The sequence below is a fragment of the Canis aureus genome, chromosome 5, assembly GCF_053574225.1.
Source record: "Canis aureus isolate CA01 chromosome 5, VMU_Caureus_v.1.0, whole genome shotgun sequence".
Classification (NCBI taxonomy): Eukaryota; Metazoa; Chordata; class Mammalia; order Carnivora; family Canidae; genus Canis; species Canis aureus.
The window spans coordinates 20,285,584-20,305,780 of NC_135615.1; the positions used below are offsets into that span (position 1 = coordinate 20,285,584).

Genomic DNA, 20,197 nt, shown 5'->3' on the forward strand with positions numbered 1-20,197 from the left:
AAAACAGGTCTCCCCTTCTTGAAATCAAGGATGCGTTCCCGATAGCTTGAATAATTTTTGGGGTCATCCTTCCCTTATCTTGAAGTATAGAGTGTGTTCGCAGCCAAATAGCTCTGCGGTCCCATCCTGTAAAATCTCAACCCAGCAGCCTTTCTTTGCTCCTTGCTGTCTCCTTCCTCTGGTAGGAGGTAGTTTTCCTGCTGGGTGGCTGATTAAGTCTGTGGTTCACACCCACACTAATCTCCTTATCAAACAGATGCTTGGCCATACTCTTAGTGTTCTCTCCTGAACATACTTTCTCAGGTTTTTGGTTTTTTTTTTTTTTTTTCAATGTGGATAGGCTGAGATTTTCCAGATCTTTTGACTGGAAGTCCTGCTTTTGACTATAATTCCATCTTCAAGTCATCTCTTCTTGCATTTTATGATAAGCAGTCAGGAGGAACTAAGCTGCTCCTTCAATATTTTGTTTAGGAATCGCCTCAGTTCAATATCCAGTTTCAGCACGTACCTTCCACAAAACACTAGAGCTCAAACACAATTCAAAGCCAACTTCTTTGCCACTTTAAAAGAAGGGTCGCCTTTTCTCTGTTGTCCTTTCATAATTACATCTCCTTCATTTCCATCCGAGTCCTCATCAGAATGGCCTTTATGTGTCGATATGTCTATCTGCTCGGGATCGCTTAGCTATTCTCTGATGGAAGCTTTGTCTATAGCTCTCCTCTTTTCTTCCTGAGCTCTTAACAGAATTGCCTCTAAAATTCTGTTCATGGAAATCTAAGCCTTTTCTAGCAAGTGCTCTAAAATTCTTCGCATTATCCAGTTCCTAAGCCATTTGTGTATTTTTAGGTATTCTCAGCAGTACTCCCCGTCCTTTCTCAGTACCAGTATCTGTATCGAGGCTTTCTAGAGAAACAGAGCCAGTAGGATATATCTTGATACATGGGAAGAGATTTATTTTGAAGGATTGGCTCACACAGTTGTTATGGAGGCTAAGAAGTCCCATTGTCTCCCATCTGCAAGCTGGAGATCCAGGAAAGCTGGTGGTATAGTTCCAGTCCAAACCTGAGCCCTGAGAACCAGAGAAACCAATGGTGTAAGTTCCAGTCTGAGTTACATGGCCCCAAAACTCAGGGAGAGGGTGCAGGGGTGTAAGAAGTTCTCTGAAGATCTGAGAACCAGGAGCATGATGACTCACAACAGATGTTGGGGGCAGCCCTGGTGGCTCAGCGGTTCAGTGCCGCCTTTGGCCTGGGGTGTGATCCTGGAGACCTGGGATCGAGTCCCACGTCAGGCTCCCTGCGTGGAGCCTGCTTCTTCCTCTGCCTGTGTCTGCTGCACTCGCTTTCTCTCTGTGTTTCTCATTAATAAATACATTTAAAAAAAATAACAAGAGAAGTTGGATTTCCCAGCTCAAGCAGAGAGCAGATTGGCCTTCCATCTTTTGTTGTACTTAGACCGTCAACAGATTGGATGATGCCCACCTGCACTGGGCAGGACAGTCTTCTTTACTCAGTCCAGTCATTCAAACACTCATCTCTTCTGGACACATGCTCACAGACCCAGAAGTAGCTATCTTGGCATTGACTTGGCCCAAATCCACCCATAACGTTATACATCACATACCAATAGTGTCCTTTTTATTTTTAATGTTTCCTGTCTTTTATATAACAAGGGGAAAGGTGCTATGTGCCCATTATTGTGAACATAACTAGTTGATTCTAGAGTCCCCAAAGATTAGAAGCGACTGTGTTTGGGGATGATGGAAATGAGATAGCAGAGATAAAATTCCATTTTCTTCTATGTGTCATAAGTACCTCAGCTTTATACTGACACTGGCTGTTACAGGGGTCTCTACCACATGGATGAGCTGGGAAGTGATAACATAACTTTATAATTCTGCTACTGAATATAAAGCCTTAAAAAGTCCCATAGGCCAGTAAAGACAAGCTTCAGAAATGAAATTTTGCATAACTATTCTGATATTTTCCCTGGGAGGTTATTATGAGTGATAAGGTGTTTCACGTTGATTTTTGATAGTGATTTTTTTAATATGAGTGCAAAGGCAATGTCTAAACAGCTTCTGACACATCCATACAGTGGAATACTAGTCCAGCAGTGAAAAAAGAGCAAACTACTGGTAACACCCAGCAACACAGATGAATTGTAAGAGCACTTATACTGAAAAGCATACATTCTATATGATTCTGTTTATATAGATTCTAGAACAGGCAAAACTAATCTTTGATTAAACTCATCAGAAAAGTGCTCGTCTAGAGGTGGGGAGGGCTGGAGACTGGCTGGGAGGGGATATAGGGGATTCTCTGGGGGGGTTGGCAATATTCTGTATTTTTTCAGGAGTTTGTGCACATTTTTACAAGGTCGTGCACATTTTGCAAAATTTCTCAAATGTGCTTATGATTTTATTTTATGTAAATTTCCCCCAAAATAGAAACAAATGATGATCTACATATTAAGGTCTTTAGGACTGAAGTGTACGGATATCTGTATTGACTTTGTTTTTTGTTTTTTTGTTTTTTTTTTTTTTGTATTGACTTTGCATTGTAATCACCACCACCACAAAAATGCATGGATGGATGCACAATAAAGGCAAATGTAAAAAAAGTTCACAGAAGAATCTAGCTGGTAGTTGTTCAAGTGCTCTTCCAATTCTTCACATTTTTCTATAGGTTGGAAAATGTTATAATACAGTGTTAAGGATGTAATTTCAGAAAAAAATTTAATATAAGAAAAACATGAGAGACGCGGCAGTTAGTGTTTGTTGGTGATGTAATATTCTTAAGCACTGAATATCTTTAGAGAAATCAAGCTACTTGCCAAAGGTAAATGAGAATTTATTCCATTACCTTTGCTCAAAATGTTGCATAAAAGAGATATTTAAAATGATAAACACATAAGGATTTCTGAATTCGCAGTATGCCACATGAGTTGTTGAGATCAAATTTATTATTAAAAAACCACTTAGTGTCCTGTTTTTGCCTACACGTCATTTCATTTTCATTTTTTCCTTTTGTTAATCTCCGCAAACTATCTTTTTTTTTTTTTTTTTTTGGAATCATTTAAGAGAGTAATTTCATTTTTTTTTATTTTATTTATTTATTTTTTTATTGGTGTTCAATTTACTAACATACAGAATAACACCCAGTGCCTGTCACCCATTCACTCCCACCCCCCGCCCTCCTCCCCTTCTACCACCCCTAGTTCGTTTCCCAGAGTTAGCAGTCTTTACGTTCTGTCTCCCTTTCTGATATTTCCCACACATTTCTTCTCCCTTCCCTTATTTTCCCTTTCACTATTATTTATATTCCCCAAATGAATGAGAACATATAATGTTTGTCCTTCTCCGACTGACTTACTTCACTCAGCATAATCCCTCTTTGGATTTCAGAGCCTACCGCGTCTTAAAGATAGTTTGCGGAGTGGCTGCACCAGTTCACATTCTTACACTGTTGGTGGGAATGTGAACTGGTGCAGCCACTCCGCAAACTATCTTTAAGACGCGGTAGGCTCTGAAATCCAAAGAGGGATAATAAGCAGGTGATAGAATTCAGTTAAGAAGAATGTACTTACTTATTTATTTATTATTTATTTAAAGATTTCACTCATTTATTCATGAGAGACCCACACACACACACAGAGACAGAGAGAGAGAGAGAGAGAGAGAGAGAGAGAGAGAGAGAGGCAGAGACACAGGCAGAGAGAGAAGCAGGCTCTGTGCAGGGAGCCCAACGTGGGACTCGATCCCGGGTCTCCAGGATCACTCCCTGGACTGAAGGCGGTGCTAAACCGCTGAACCACAGAGGCTGCCCAGAATGTACTATTTTAATGATAATAAGTTAACTGATAAGGATTGTTGAAAATATTGATTTTAGGGTACAAATGATATCACAGCACTGGCTTCTCATACCCTGAGGATTATTGAAATTTGGGAAGACTGGAATATAATTCAAAATGACTGTGACAGATTAGAGCACTGTATTTTTTCAAAAGGACAAAATTCAACAGGAACTTGTACAAAGGTATACCCGCCAGGACCAAAACCAATAAATGGGGAAGGACCAGTTATGAATCTAGGATGTCAGCAACAATAGTGTCAGTTCTGTTCATTGAATATTCACTGTCCTTTGTGCTATGGTTGAACCCAGCTTTGATACATATTTTTTAAAGTTTTTGTTTAAATTCTAGTTAGTTAACATATAGCGTAATATTAGTTTTGGTAGTAGAATTTTGTGATTCAACACTTACATACAACACCCAGTGCTCATCACAAGTGCCCTCCTTAATACCCATCACCCATTTAACCTCCCCCTCTTCCAGCAAACCTCTGTCCTCTATAGTTAAGAGTCTGTTTGATATGTATTTTAACACGGAGAAGTAAGTACAGGTTTAAAGAGCAATAAGATGACTATAGTAATGGAAGACTGGTCCTAGGAGGAAAATCTGAGAAGAGGAACTTCTCTAAATGCTCTTAGATTGAAAGCTTCAAGTTCTGCGTGATTATTTGATTATTACCATTTCAATTACATGAAGTGTTTTTATGGAGAGATTCTATGAAAAACTATAATAAGGGAAATGGATTCAAGTGAAGAGATAGGTGAGTTGTGCAAATGGAAGGGTCTCTTGACTTCAAGGTTGATTAAACGCTAGAACAATTATCAGTGATGCTGTGGAATCTGCATACCTGGAGAATTATGTAAACAAAATATAAATTCTGAGTGGATCTAGATTAACCTGCCAGAGGTCAGGGGCAAGCCCTGATGATCCCTGGAAGGACCTAACTGGGTCTATGTTCTATTAATAATGTTTCACTCCACAGTAAGAGTTTTTAAACATAACTTGATACTAAATTACATTCTTTCTATAAGAAATGGCAGCTTTAAATTCCCTTGGCTTAGAAATTCCCCATGTTAATTTACAGTAGTGTGTGGATAGCAATACTATATTGTATACTTGAAATTTGCTAAAGGGATAAATATTAATTATATCACCACTAAAGAAAATAAAATAGTGATAATTATGTAAAGTAATGGATATGTCAATTAGCTTGATTGTGGTGGTGATTACTCCTCAATATATAAACATAGCAAAACATGAAGTGGTACACCTTAAATATAAATAATTTGCACTCGCGAATTGTATCAGTAAAGCTAGAAACAAATCACTGTGTTGAATGATTCTTCTTTTCATTGGACTTGTCTCCTGGTAAATGACTACATGTTGCTTTGGTGACAATTTGTACACTGTCCTTAATTTAGTTTCTGTACTTTATAATTATTATAAAATAATTATGTTATATCCTGTCATTTTTCTCTTTAATGTTACAACATTATCATTAGGAGGACATTTTTGTACGTGAACCATTATGTTCATGAGTATTTTCTGTTGGTGAGAGGGTCCTTACCTGAGTGTAAGCATCTTTCCCATTCCCTGCTCTTTGATGCTGCTAGGTTATCATTCAACTGTCCAGGCCAGTTAGGGTGGAAAGAGATAGAAATGTCATCTATGTGAATGATTTCTCTTCTTTCTGAAAGTCAATATGGCAAAATCCTCTTGCATTTTACATCGTAGCCTCTATTTCTGGTTTCTTAATCTCGTCCCATGGTTCACTTTTTTTCTTATCCTTCGCAGAGCAAAACTTGCTTCCTGTTGTGATGCTGCTCAAAACTTCATTGTTTCTCAGAATAACACTCCAGCTGGGACCAACATGAGTTATGAGGTGGAAAGCAAAAACGAAATCCTAATTAGAGAGAACATTTTTAATATGTTTCCAGTGGTGAGTAAAGATTTGTTGTGGTTTATTTGTGTCACCATTCCAGGTGACTTTTCTCCCATGTTATGCTGTAACTTATACTAATGGAGGAGTTAATTTAGAATTAAAATACCATATGTTGCTTTGATATAAAAGATGGTTATAGTGGTCCATTTTAAAAAGGCAGTTCTGAATGCAAGTGGCTCTTCGGGGAGTGGTATTTATATCTTACATGATAAGCTCTCCGAGTCCTTGAGTCTTCATGATTCATCCTTGCGTGAGATGAGGTACTTGGGCTTTCTGCATAGTAATTACTGGGGCTTGGGAAGAGGACCATTTTTCACCTGGAATAAGGTTCTTCCAGTTGTCAGTTTTGGTGACTGACTCAATTCCTTCACAAAGAACTGTGGGTTATGTGGCTAATCTTTGGGAAGTAAATATGCCAGGCATTTGTGGTCAGTGGGGTTGCCTAGGTGGCTCAGTTGGTTAAGCGACTGACTCTTTGTTTCAGCTCAGGTCGTGAGATCAAGCCCTATGTGCGGCTCATCTGCTTCAGATTCTCTCTCTTCCTCTCCTTTATCCTCTGCACCTCCCGCTTGTGCTCTGTCTCTCTAAAATAAATAAATAAATCTTTTTTTTTAAATTTTTTATTTATTTATGATAGTCACCGAGAGAGAAAGAGAGAGAGGCAGAGACACAGGCAGAGGGAGAAGCAGGCTCCATGCACCGGGAGCCCGACGCGGGACTCGATCCCGGGTCTCCAGGATCGCGCCCTGGGCCAAAGGCAGGAGCCCAACCGCTGCGCCACCCAGGGATCCCTAAATAAATCAATCTTAAAAAAAAATTGTGGCCAGGGAGCATAACCTCACATTTAGGGATTTCTGTGGGATATGTTCATTGATGTATCCCAAGCTCCAGAACATTTCCCAGTGCATATATGTATTCATTACCTATTCATTAAATAAACTAATGAGTAATGATACAGTATTATTACAAGAATAAACTTCTTAAATATAAATCCAAACTTGGAGAGAATTTTTGTCATGAAGAACATCTCATTGCTTATAAACATACACTCTTGGTCTTTTTTTCATGATTGGATTAAAAGCAATTAAGCAAGTCAGTCTGGTAAAAAATGGAATGACCTTATATAACACAGTTTACCAACTGTAGAATATTCAGTGCTTGCAATTAATTCCCTTTTGTTGGACCTTTGACTTCTTTCAACTAATTTATTGGTCCTGTAAGTTGTTCCAGTTTTTCTCTTACTATTATAATTCAAAGGAAGACTTATTGCCTGGGAATGATTTAAAAAATGAATAGAAAATGATAGAGAAAAAATATGACAAATTTTCTAGAAGGAAAAAAAAAGCCCCCCAAACCCCACAAAGCATTTTAAAAATGCCTTCATGATGCATTAAATTTACCAATAACTGAAAAGATAAGTACAGAATGTTTATATTCCCAATCAAGGAAATTCACCACGAGTAACTCTTTCACCCTTGGAGTTTTTTCTAGCATTTTCTATGCTTTAGACTGATGAGAACAGAGGAGCTGCTGGGATTTATTTATTTATTTATTTATTTATCTATTTATTTATTTATTTTTGGCTTCTAATTGGCACTTTGAAAAGAATAACCTAGGCTTAATAATTCTGTATGCAGTTACCAACAGCAGCCATTTCCCAAATTTGCATTGATTTTTCAAAATTGGGAAGGAGGTAATTCTGAAGTCAGTACCAAAACAGTTGCAAAGTGGGCCACTTTCCTGTGTTGCTTCCAGCACTCCCTTTGTGGAGATGAGGCATTTGAGGAAGCTGGCCTCCTTCCTGCCCCCCTCCTTCCTGCACACCCACCCTGCCTGGTCTCTGCCACACTCCCCTCAGGAGAACGGCAATCACAATGGGTACTTTTGATAAATGTCATGAAGTCATTTCCTCCAAACACTTTGCTAAGTTATTTGAAAAGAAAACAAAGTTGGTTTTTGTCCAGAGCGAGCAATGGGGAGGCATTGCTCAACCTAGCACAAATTTTCCACTTTCTTAGAAGATTTTTTTTTTTAAGAAGCATTGGAGATTCCTCTTACTGATACATGAGATCCCAAAGCGTATGGGCCTTTTTTACCCCGGTGGACCAAGAAGCAGAGAAAACATGCGTTATTTTGAGTGCTTAATTGGAGACATGTTTTCCTTCAGTAATCTTTTCTGCTGTACCATTAAGCGGATATTTGCATCCTCCCCGCTCTAAAATTCAGAATTTATCATGGTACCATTTAGTAAACTCAGGTTGAAGACATCTTGAACTAGGAGTACAGTGGACTTGAAATAACCTAAGGTATCAAGGAACCATTAATTTAAGAGCCAGGTCCCCTGTCTTCTGTTAGGTATTGCGGATACAAAGAGAAATAAGGCATATAATTAAATTAACATTTTATTCGTTGAATGTGAGAAACTGTGTAGTGTGTAGTGAATAAGAGTGTGGACTCTTTCAGGGCTTTGAATCCCAGCTCTGACACTTGCTAGCCATTACTTAAACCCATGCTTTTATTTCCCATCTATAGAACGTTCATAAGGATTACATGTGTTAGTAAGTCACACACTTGGAATAGCGTGTCTCGTATAATAAGTACCGTATGATTCTTAATTGTTAGAGACAAACCTAGAAGCGCAGAACCAGAGTTCTCTTTACTTGTTTGGCGTCTCTCAGATGGCACATAAAGGGCATCTAACAGTCAGAGGGAATCAGGAGTCTGTTGGGCTTCTCAGAACATACTGGCGAGCTGTTGCCTTGGTGCTGGTAAACTGGCTTTGGGCCCTATGCTGCCCTGGTTTGTACTATTGACTGATTTTAGTGGTGTACATACCCCCACAGTAGCTGATTTAAATTTACCAGTGATTTCACGGTTTCACCAAATTCCCAACTGTTTACCAGTTGGCTCCCACAACTTGGTACAAGCGAGTCCCAGCACAACCCTGGAGGTGGCCCCCAGCACTCACTGAACCATCACCATACTGTGTACATTACAACAGGCGAGGCCTATGGTGAAAGATGAGGGGAAGTTAAAAGTAATAATCACACTCTCTGCCCTCGGGGACTGCCACTCGAATTCTAAGGACAAAATAGGTGAATCAGGGCCTTGTCACTGTAGAGGCTGGGCTGGTACCCTTGGTGCAGCTCAAGGTCACGTCTAATAACTTCAGGGAGAGTGACCAGCAAAGGAAAAGTACACTGTTAAATTGAGAAGTTATGTGTCAGACTGGGAAGGATTTGGTAAAAGGGGAAAATCTTTTAGGGTGGGCAAGTCAGGTCCTTGGAGGAAATATAAAAGATTCAGGCCTTGGAAATTAATTTGAAATATGTCTGCACAGAGTTCCTAGGCGTCCCTGTAGCCCCGTGGCTGGTCATTTGCAGAGATGGCAGGCATAAATCTCATGTCATCACTGAGCCTGAAGGTCTAACTATTTAAGAAGCACAGGAAACTTCCACTAAATTAGCTATTAATTTTATGCCCAAGAATAGAGGACTTAATGATACTTTCTAATTGCTTTATTTCCTCTATTTTGCTGGAAACATTCCTGTCTGTTGGAAAGGCCAAAAGTGGGATTTTGCCAATCTGATGTTAGGTACTTAATTATGTATGTGAGATACATTAAGTTATATTGTATGTACAAATATATTTTATGTTATTTTAGGGTATATGATACACTGTATATTTCTCTCAAGAGAAAGGAAATACAGGTTTGCAGGACTTTTTATTGTCATAAGTTTTTAAGTCATAAGTTGATCAAGCTGCTGTGGTCATGCTACTTCTGCTTTTTTCCTTGCTCTTTCTCTTTCCTTAGCCTGTGTAAAAAATCAAGCTGCTTGAATTAAATTGATGATGTTTATGATTCTGAAACTAAAGCTATGTCGTGATGGTTTTTTACTGTCTCCTCATAGTCTCAGCCTTTCGTGGAGTATCCCTACAATCAGTGTGCAGTGGTTGGAAATGGGGGAATTCTGAACAAGTCTCTTTGTGGAGCTGAAATAGATAAATCCGACTTCGTTTTTAGGTAAGGCCTGTCAGATTGGTTTCCTTGAAACCAAAGATCAGTTGGATATTTTAAAGGGATGCTGTAAAGACACTCCATGTAAATTTTGACCTTTGAGCTGTATTGCTTAAGTCTACAAATGATCTAGGTAGCCTTTCCTGAAGTGTTAAATGGGTCACGAGTTCCTCAGAATGTTAAAACCAGAAGGATAAAACTGCACTATAGCCACTTTGGAGAAGCTCTTCTTGAAATCATTGTGAAAGAGGATCTTCACTGCAGGACTTGTCAGAGCCTTCAGTGTATTAAGGATACCATGGCTCTCTCAGAAGGACTCTGGAGAACATCTCCCAGGCTCACCAGGAAAAATGGGGGGAAATATATATATACACATACACACACAGAGAGAGAGAGAGCATTTCAAGAAACTTTTGTTCTCAGATAACATTTGAGAAAATGATAACCTAAGCATTGTATTACCATGCAACATCATTGTTTAGTTTTCTGACTTGAAATTAAATAGTGGAGCTTCAAAATTCTGGTCTTTTCAAATGTGTTTGTACCTCAGTACCAGCTAGCTTGCAAAAACAGATGCAAACGTGGTTTCTCTGTGTGCTTGTGCTAATAAGCCAAGCTGCAGAATTTCTGTGCTTTCAGGATACGATGGAAAGGTGATTCATCCCTGTGAGGATGGATTTCAATTGAAATGCACCTTTTTAAAAACTGAGTCGAAATCTGTTTCTTCCTATTTCAGGGGCACTGATTTCATACATCAGAGGAGAGCCTTTGATCCTTATTGATTTAATGCTGCCCTTTTTAGCACCTGAAAAGAAGCAGGATTTTCAATCAGTAGCTTCCCCCTCCCTGTCCTACCGCTTTAATCTCATTTAAGTTTTTATTGCTAAAGGTAATGACAGAACAATAGACCTGAAAGTCCACTGGGTCATTGAATGTGCTCCTCATGATTCTGTTAAAATGACCAATACCCAAATGATTTAGCCATTTTGTTAAAGCACTCAGTATGAAAAAGCCATAATGAAGATAAATAATTCTTCTTGTAATAGACTTTTTACAGACTTAAAATTCTCAAAACATCTGTAGGGTGTATTATGGCTACACATCCATTTTATCTAATAGCAGATACAGGAAATACAAGTTTAGGTTTAAAAAAAAATCTCATCTTAAAATCTTTTTAATTTATAACTCTGCAGTAAGTGTGCTTTGCTTATTTCTGGATTCTACATTCACTGAGGACACGAATGTTTCTGATAGAGTTCCCTGTATCAGGGAACTGACCTTTCCAGACTGAATGGCCAAATGAGGGTTTAAATGTGGTCATGGTCATTAAAATTTATTTAAATTTTAAGCCTGTACTTTGCACATGTTCAGAGTTTTATCATGACAGCCTGGGAACTGCTTATTATGATTTGTTTTCCGTTTCAAAAGTTGGGGAGCTACTAGTTAAGTGGGTAAGGAACAAAAAGAGATGATGAGTGGTTTTACAAACTACCACTGTATGTAGACAATACTCAATATTTCTCCTTGGAGTCTCCTATGATACTCTCTTGGAAATCACCTTTGATTTTAAAAAATATATGGGACTGTATTAGAAAGTAGATTTGTTATTACAGGATGTCCATTAATGAAGGCATTTCTGTATTATCTGTGATTAATATGTATTTTTCCCAAGGTGCCATATTTAATTATTTTCCAACATCTTTTTTTATCAATGAGAGATGGACACGGTCCATTTGAGTTTATGTTTCATGGAGTGTGGAATACTGTTTCAAGCTCAGTTCTCCAGAACACATCAACTTGAAACAGCTTTCCTTAGGAAGCACTCAGATGCTCCCTTTGTATGTATAGCTTTAAAGAAATGGTCTACTTGAAATTCTGCAAACAATACTTAGGGTGTCATAACCAACTTTCCCTTTTTTTGTGAAAGGAATATAACTACTCAGAATTACAATTCTTAATTTGTTTTGAGTACTAAAAACAAATTAGTACTCAAAAGAGGAAGAGAACATTTATATGAAAGCATCATTATGAGAACATTGGGGTTTTATTTATTAACAGCATAATTTGCTAGAAAAACTATCCATATGGGAATCAGGAGATTTCAGGGTTTGGAGACTTTTTTTTTTTTTAATGTAGTCTTTGCTTCTGGCAGACTCTGTAAACTTGTTGCAGTCCCTCTGTTTTTTTTTTTTTTTTTTTTTTTAATCTGTAAATTGATGATCATACCACTGTGGGAATAGAATTAATAGAAATAATAATTCTAATAAAAGGATTATTAACTCTTCAAAAGCTAGGCAAGGTAATGTCATTTCTCATTTTGATATGTGTAAGGGTCTTAATATTGAAAGCTTTTATCAAATTTATGTATTTCGCAGAACCCCATAACAGCTATGATTTTCTTCAATAAAATGACAGTGATCATATGTGTACAGGTAAGTGTACACAGTTTTTTTTATAAGTTGCATTTTGAAAATACCTTTTTTTTTTTTTCAAATTTCAGATGTAACCTCCCCCCAATCACAGGAAATATTAGTAAAGATGTTGGGAGCAAAACCAATGTTGTGACTGTAAATCCCAGTATCATAAGACTAAAGTAAGTATCTCTGACTTATACAACTGTTTGAGAACATTTATTGTTTAACGTGTTTCTTAGTTTGAACACTAATCTTGTTGCTCAAATGACTTGCAATACAGCCAGAATGATTTTTGGGGAAAGATATAAGAATATATTCATATTTTACTTTCTTCGAGGTTGTAGCTTATAAGAGGTATGAGCAACTTTACCTCTTTTTTTTTAAAGAAACCCATTTTATTTTATTTTAGGGACTTTATTTTTTAAAGTAAACTCTACACCTAATGTGAGGCTCAAACTTTAAAACCCTGAAATCAAGAGTTGTACATTCTACCTCTGAACCAGCTGGGCTACCCAACCAATTGCACTTCCAATGTCATAAGCTGAATATTACTAATCAAGTGAAAACTCATTTATCTCTTCATCTTTTTTAACAATAGTGAAGTTACTTTTGAGAACTTTCTTTCAGAATGTTAGCATTACTCTTTTATCTTGGGAGCAGTTTCTTGATGAAACAGTTTATTTAGAAACTTCAGAGAATGAATGAGGCTTTAGGAGAACCTGGCAAAAAAAAAAAAAAAAAAAAAGAAATTTTTACTATGGATAGTTTATTACCAAAAAATAATTCCTATATTTCATTTGCACAGTGTAGCCACTAAAAAATGTTCCTGATTAGTAAAAATCCCATACATACATTGTTTTCATCAAAATTGACTAATAATTAGTAAAAATCCCATACATACATTGTTTTCACCAAAATTGACTAATAATTATTATTAATACAATACACCATAAAAGTATATACTCATATAGTTCTAGAATCCCTTAAGATAATACAAAATATTGTACCTGTATCCCAAAAGTTTACTTTCTATACACAGACAATCATGCATACTAGTATATTTACTAAGGTAGTATGTAAATCAAGCATATAAAGCTATGGCAATACATAGAGGAAATTTAAAATGTGTGTGTGTGTATGAATATAGTTTTTTAAGGTTCTTTAAAGGAAACCTATTTTATGATCACATGTACAAAAAGATACACAGAGCACAAGTGTACAACTCAGTGATTTTTTTAATGTATAGACATTTTAAGAGTGTGCTATGTTTAGGAAAACATTAATCATTATTAATTTGGAAGATATTTCTGTATCAAAAAGCAACCTTAGAGAAAAAAATTACTGAGCTGGAAGATAATGTAAGAAATGTGTGTCCAGTAAGGATATAGCCCGGTAAGAAAATAAAAGTAGAAGCCTAGGGACACTACGAAAAGAGAGATGAACACCTAGACCTTGATACTTACAGGCACCTTACTTGTACTTGGCCTCTGAATTCAGGGTTTGTCTCTTATATACAGCAGGGATATAGATGGTTCAGTGGCTCGGCTGGTGGTAAATTCAGCCCATGTAACCAAAAATGCTACTTGATTATAATGATGATGTTTGTTTGTTTGTTTGTTTGTTTGTTTGTTTTAATTTGGCAGATATGGGAACTTAAAGAAAAAGAAGGAAATATTTCTGGAGGACATTGCAACCTATGGAGACGCATTCCTTCTCCTGCCAGCGTTTTCTTTCAGGGCCAACACGATTGCCTCTTTCAAAGTGTATAGCACACTCAAAGAGTCTAATGCAAGACAAAAGGTTATATTTTTCCATCCCAAGTACCTGAGAAATCTTGCCCTTTTCTGGAGAACCGAGGGAGTAACAGAGTTTCGCCTGTCCTCTGGCTTGATGATCACAAGCGTGGCAGTTGAACTGTGTGAGCACGTGAAGCTGTATGGATTTTGGCCCTTCTCTAGAACGGTGAAAGACACACCTGTCAGTCATCACTACTACGACAACAACTTACCTAAACGTGGTTTCCATGAGATGCCCAAAGAATATAGACAAATTCTCCAACTTCACTTGAAAGGAATCCTCAAATTACAATTTAGCAAATGTGAAATAGCCTAAGCATAGTGTCTTAAAATGGGAATAGTTTTAATAGAATGCAGTAGGGGAGAAACAGTGTTTTCAAATCCTAAAAGCAGTGGATGTAGAACATAATAGGAAAAGTCTTGAAACTTGCTTTGATTAAAGCTCCTTGCTAAGGTTGCAATCTCAGCAACTCATGGAGTTGTTCGATCTTCTTCACTTTCCCTCCTTGTAAAATGGGGACCATGATAATCTAACTCACGATAGGAAAACGACATAATCTATGAAAACTCTTGCCAAAGGATTTGGCGTGAGCTAGGGACTTGGTAAATATTTCCCTGTTACTGTCTCTAAGAGCTCTTTCCACTCTCACTGGGCTGATAATAAAAGTCATGCTGTTTTGAAGACCTTTCCTGGAGAGAACAGCTGAATTGCCTGTATTCATTGGGGTTCTTTCCTGAGCAGGCATCTCTATTATTAATAATATCCTTCTCATCCTTCTTCCTGTCCTAAAGAGTGCATTTAAGAAATTACTGTAAACCCTTGATTATCCAGGAAAGAAGTCTTCCTCTTCGGGTGGTAATACGCCTACCTCTGATTACCTTCACTGGGGTCGTTAGCTGCAATGATGTGCCAATTGGATTTAGGCCAGTTTTTTTCCTCCTCCATTTTTATTTTTAAATGACTCCTTAAAATTTATATTAACTTCCTGCCTTACTCTTAAGCCTCTTCCACTGACAGGAGCTGTTTTAAAAGCATGAAGAGTTAATAATACCCAGTTTTTCTTACCTGTTGTCTGTGGTGTCACACTTTGTAAAAAATAATAAATCATTATTAAAAAATAATGATCAAACAGCTCCTTCATGCCAGGCCCTATAGCAGACTCTGTGAGAGGGACACAAGGGTAACCAAGTTCTGCAGGAGGAAGCTGACATGTGTATGATCTACCACCATGATACAATATGATAAATGTTATTACCACAGCTACGAATAAAGTAGGAGGAGGAACAGAGGCAAGAGTAATTAAACCTGTTTCTGTTTCAGAGAAGAGGTAATTTCTGAATAAAAACCCAGAAAGTGAGTAAGATGTTAACAGATAAAGAGAGGTTCTAGGTAGAGGGAATAAAAAAGTTGTCCCCTTCATTCTAATTCATCAAAATGAGGATATTTTAAGGTAAATCATGGTCTTTTCCCCAAGAACTGTCACTTGAAGGGAGGTTGTAGCATGTGAGAATGGTGGCTTGGGCCTGCCTCTGTGAAACACAAGTTAACAGTGACCTAACAGATGTCAGAGGAAAGCTGTAAGGATTAAAATACACAAAAACTTAAGGAAGAGACTTAAGTCTCTTAAGGAAAGGTGTATTATTTACATGAGAAATAAGACTAATAATTTAGCCATCCATATCAAAGCTTAAGTGCTACTGAATATTGCCATTTTTACATCATGCCCGTACATTATGATGCTACCTGTTAACATAGATCATCCCTTCATCCACTGGATAAGTTTTTTAACTTAACTAAGTAACTATATTCCTACTTTCCCTGCTTGTCTTTGTACCATCACGAGGAGAGTAGAAATAGTGGAGCAAACTTGTCAGCATGCTGCATTAATTACAAATAAAGATCTGAATTCTTATCTTAGCCAGATGATTGTTTTACTAAATGTTCTCTTTTCAGAACACTTTGCTGTTATTGCTTATTTTGGCAAAGTACCTCTTTCATTTCATTGTGGTTGACATTTTTTGTGCCTTTCTTTGTTCACATTTTATTTCTTCTTCTATCACAGATGAAACCTATTAGCTCCGTAAATTACCTCAAAGTTCATATATAAATATTTTCCAAAAGGGACATGCTTTTAGTTACATGAGGTCTAATTTATTTATCTTTCTTTTTGTGATGATAAATAAGTGGCTGTTTTCTGCAACTTCTAATGGATTTAATTTGCTTTTAAAAATCTGCTAGCAGTAGTAGTAATGTCTATCATGTTACTAACAGTGGATTATTAAAAATAGAACACTCTAATACTTTACGGTTAGTAAAATGTTTCCCTTAAAATGTTTTCTGGGGAGTATAAATTAAACTTCTCTTTTTGATGGTATGGGAAATATGTGATTAGTGAGTAAAAACGAGAGAATATACTGAAATCAACCATTAAATATACTGTATGGAGATAAGTTACTTTAATAAAAATTACATGTGATTAGGACAGAATTTACTTAAGTTTTTCCCGTACAACTTTCTATTTTATCTTCGGAAATTTTCTCTAGACTATCAAAATAGAATCTTTAAGTGTCAACAATAACAAATTTCAGAAGTGTTCAAAATGATATGTGTTGGTTCACAAACTTCTCTGGAGCTTCCCAGGCAAATTCCAAAACTGGCCCCTGTACACAGAGCACAAGGAAAGACCAAAGAAGAAGGCAGGCCACTCCACATTGTTGGTGGCGGTTTTAATAAGTTGAGACCTTGCATATGGGATCATCTTGGGTGGCTACAAGACTAGTAGATCTCCACATTTGTCTGGTAATCTTAAATGTTTGTGTAGAGGCCTGCACTGAGTTCAGATGTGTATATTGTCCAGGTGGTCTCAACACCACATCACTATCTTGAGGCTGTTTCCTTTGGAGCAGCTTTTGGGATCAGGGAAGGCAAAGAGAATGCATGCCAGGCAAATAGAATGTACAGGGGAGGGAGAAAGGAGCCTCCATTTGCCAGGGCTCAGCTCACGGGTCAACGGGGTATCATGTCCTATCGATGACCTCCCCCAACACTGAGAGGGCAAGAAGCAGCATCCTAATGATACCCATGTTTGGTAAAGTTCAGTAGAAAAAAAGTTGTGGAGAAAATTGTAGACCTTTCCACATGAACATAACTAAAGTTGGTGTTCTATTTAACATTTATATTGACATTTGTACTGCCATTATGAAGGCATGTTGAAATTTTGCAACAATCTCAGCTAGGATCACCTGTTAACCAAAAGTCTGGTCAAAAAGAACATGTGCATTCTTTCTCTTTCCCAAGTTGATCTGTAACTGTTGTGAAATATGTGGGAGGCCTCAATCACATCTTAACATTTCCTTTTTGGCAGAGGACAACAGTATACATGTTCTATTATGATATGTCAATAATGTCCTTTTGTTCTAAAGGAGAATTTTTTAAACTTCCTAAAATACAATAGAACATAAATTTTGATAACATGTCAGCCACATGAATTGTAAGTCATAAGCAACAGTTCTTTTTGTTCTATAATGGTAAATTACCACAAGTTTCAAAACCAAAAGAAAACTATGACCTCCACCTTATAGATTTATGGATTTTCCACTAAGTCTCACGGTGACACGCTCAAGAATCTGTGGGTGTAATGAGCATTGCTTAAATGTTGATGGATTAGATTTGATCTTCTGCTCTTAAACTTGAAGTGCATCCATGGGCATTGAAAATAGAAAGTCTGAGTACTGGTGCTAGACAGTACTAAACTTTACTTGGGACTCCAGCTCATAATACCACATGTTGCCAGTTTCTAGGGGAAATACTAACTTGCTTAATTCTATTTTTTACTTGTTCAGCATCACTGGGCAATGTAACCAAATGGCAAGATTCTAAAACAATTTTCATCCAAATCTGAGGATAAGGCAAAAATGTTCATTTAAGCATGTAGTCCATAGTGCTGTAAGGTCCCTGGAAAGGACTCCATGAACAATTGCATAGAGTTTAGCGTTATGCAGTATAATAGTCCTTGAAGTCTCTGATTTTTTTTTTTCCTAACAAAAGGGAAAGGCAAATAGATCATGACTCTCATGAAAGAAGATTTCCTTCTGCATGTAAATATGTGGGCTCTCAGCCAGGTAATCAACCAAGGACTTTTTTTTTTTTTTTTTTTTTTGGAGGACTCTCTATGTATAGAATACTGAATTAAGCCATAAATCAGACCAGTTTGAGGCTAGTTTTTTTCTTGCTTACAAAAAAATGTACCAACTCAGTACTATATCATGTCATTCACTCTAAATCATTTCATGAATTTCAGGAAGCTTTGGGAAAATTGGAAAATGTTACAGATAACAGATCTGCTCACATCCTAAATAGCTACCTTAGAAGTATGGTTAAGATGCAACATGTAATATAGTTAAGACATTCAAAACATTTTATTTATGTACATGAAAATACATTGTTTTGCTAGTAAACACAAGGAATTTCAGAGAGTCACCGGAAGTATCTGAAGCACTTGAACCAATAAGACTATATCTTACTTTTGATTTTTAAAAAATCCACTGAGTAATTTCAAGGTTTCCTATTTGCATATGGCCTCAGAGGCTGACTCCATAGTGGAACTCACAAATACCCTACTGAAGATGGGTGAACAGGAGTATCCTTCCAGCCCATCTTATCTTCTCTGGGTCATCACTCTTCTGAGAGCAATCTTTTTATCAAGAAAATGTGAGTGATACGTGATAAAGATACATTGTATACATAATAGAGAAAAGGTATTCTTTTCCCATACTTTCTTCTGTCCCTCTCCTTTCTTCCTTTTCAGGGACACCAGTTAACACACATGAAACTTCTCAAAATTTGTTAGAGATTACTGACTCTCTGTTTATCTGTTCTTCCTTTTTTTTTTCCTTTGTTTTTCATTTTGGATGGTTCCTATGCCCATGTCTTCAACTCGACTAATATTTTCTTTTCCAGTGTCTAATCTGATGTCAATCCCATCCAGTGTGTTTTTATTTTATCTTTTCATTTTTTAAAAATATTTTATTTATTTATTCATGAGACACACAGAGAGAGACAGAGACATAGGCAAAAGGAGAAGCAGGCTCCCTGTGGGGAGCCTGATGTGGGACTTGATCCCAGGACCCCGGGATCACGCCCTGAGCCAAAGGCAGATGCTCAACCACTGAACCATCCAGGCACCCCCCCGCCCAGGTATGTTTTTAATTTCAAACATTGTCGATGTTCAGTTTGCGCTTTTTATATCTGCTATGTCTTCCTTTAACATGCTTGTTCGTTCCTCTACCTTCTTGAACATATGGGATATACTTATAACCCTTTCAGTGTCCTTTTTAATTAATTCTATCATCTGTGTCATTCCTGGATCTGTTTCCACTAGATTTTTCTCCTCAATATAAGCTGTATTTTTCTGCTTCTTTGAAAGCAGGGAAATTTTTTTATTGAATGCCAGATACTGTGAATTTTACTTTTGTGAGTGTTCAATATTTTGGTGTTCCTAAAAATAATGTTGATTTCTTCTGGGCAAAATTAAGTGACCTATATATAAACAGTTCATTCCTTTTTGAAGCTTATTTTTAGTGTTTGTTAGTTAAAACCATAGCAGTGCTTATGCTGGGGTAAATTTTTTCTCACACTGAGACAATACCCTTATGAGTGCCCTCCTGAGTGCCCCATGAATTACGAGATTTTCTTTTTTGTCTGGGAAGAATATGAATTATTCTATCCTTTTTAACTTTTAGGAGTTGTTTTGTCTGCTCCTTTTGGGTGTTTCTTTTTCCCAGGTTTAGGTATTTTCCTCACATATGCTGGTCAATTCTCAGCTGAAGGCTAGAGGAGATTTCTCTCCATGAAGCCTTCTGTACTCTGGATCTGCATTGGAAGTCCCTAACTCCTAAATCTGTAGCCTCTACTCAGACCAGTGAAGTGTGCCTAAGCTTCCCCTCCCTGTGCTGTGGCCTGGGAACCATCTAAGTAGTAAGCTAGGGCAACTGTGGGGCTCCACTGACCCATGCCCTTCCTGAGTTGCCTAATGTCCAATGCCTAAAAACCATCATTTCAATGATGGTTTCATTTCAATATATTTTGTCTGTTGGTTTTTAGTTGCTGTGGACAAGAGGCTAAATCTGGTCCCTGCTACTCTACCTTATCCAGAAGGAGAAATTCCCCTACAAT

General features: G+C 37.3%; 1 protein-coding gene and 1 long non-coding RNA gene across 2 annotated transcripts in view; one reads left to right on the plus strand and one right to left on the minus strand.

The window, feature by feature from the left end:
- ST8SIA6 (ST8 alpha-N-acetyl-neuraminide alpha-2,8-sialyltransferase 6) overlaps positions 1 to 16,502 on the plus strand; it is a 140,377-nt gene extending 123,875 nt beyond the window's left edge. Inside the window, exons 4-7 of the mRNA XM_077897052.1 lie at positions 5,647 to 5,791; positions 9,706 to 9,818; positions 12,313 to 12,405; positions 13,870 to 16,502. Of these exons, the coding sequence (XP_077753178.1) occupies positions 5,647 to 5,791; positions 9,706 to 9,818; positions 12,313 to 12,405; positions 13,870 to 14,338 (820 nt within the window). The 3' untranslated portion in view covers positions 14,339 to 16,502. The remainder of the gene's footprint in view (positions 1 to 5,646; positions 5,792 to 9,705; positions 9,819 to 12,312; positions 12,406 to 13,869) is intronic.
- Positions 12,487 to 20,197, minus strand: part of LOC144313782 (uncharacterized) — a 51,691-nt gene continuing 43,980 nt past the window's right edge. The window contains exons 5-6 of the long non-coding RNA XR_013379405.1: positions 14,051 to 14,180; positions 12,487 to 12,945 (exon numbers count right to left, since the gene is read on the minus strand). This is a non-coding gene — a long non-coding RNA (uncharacterized LOC144313782). The remainder of the gene's footprint in view (positions 12,946 to 14,050; positions 14,181 to 20,197) is intronic.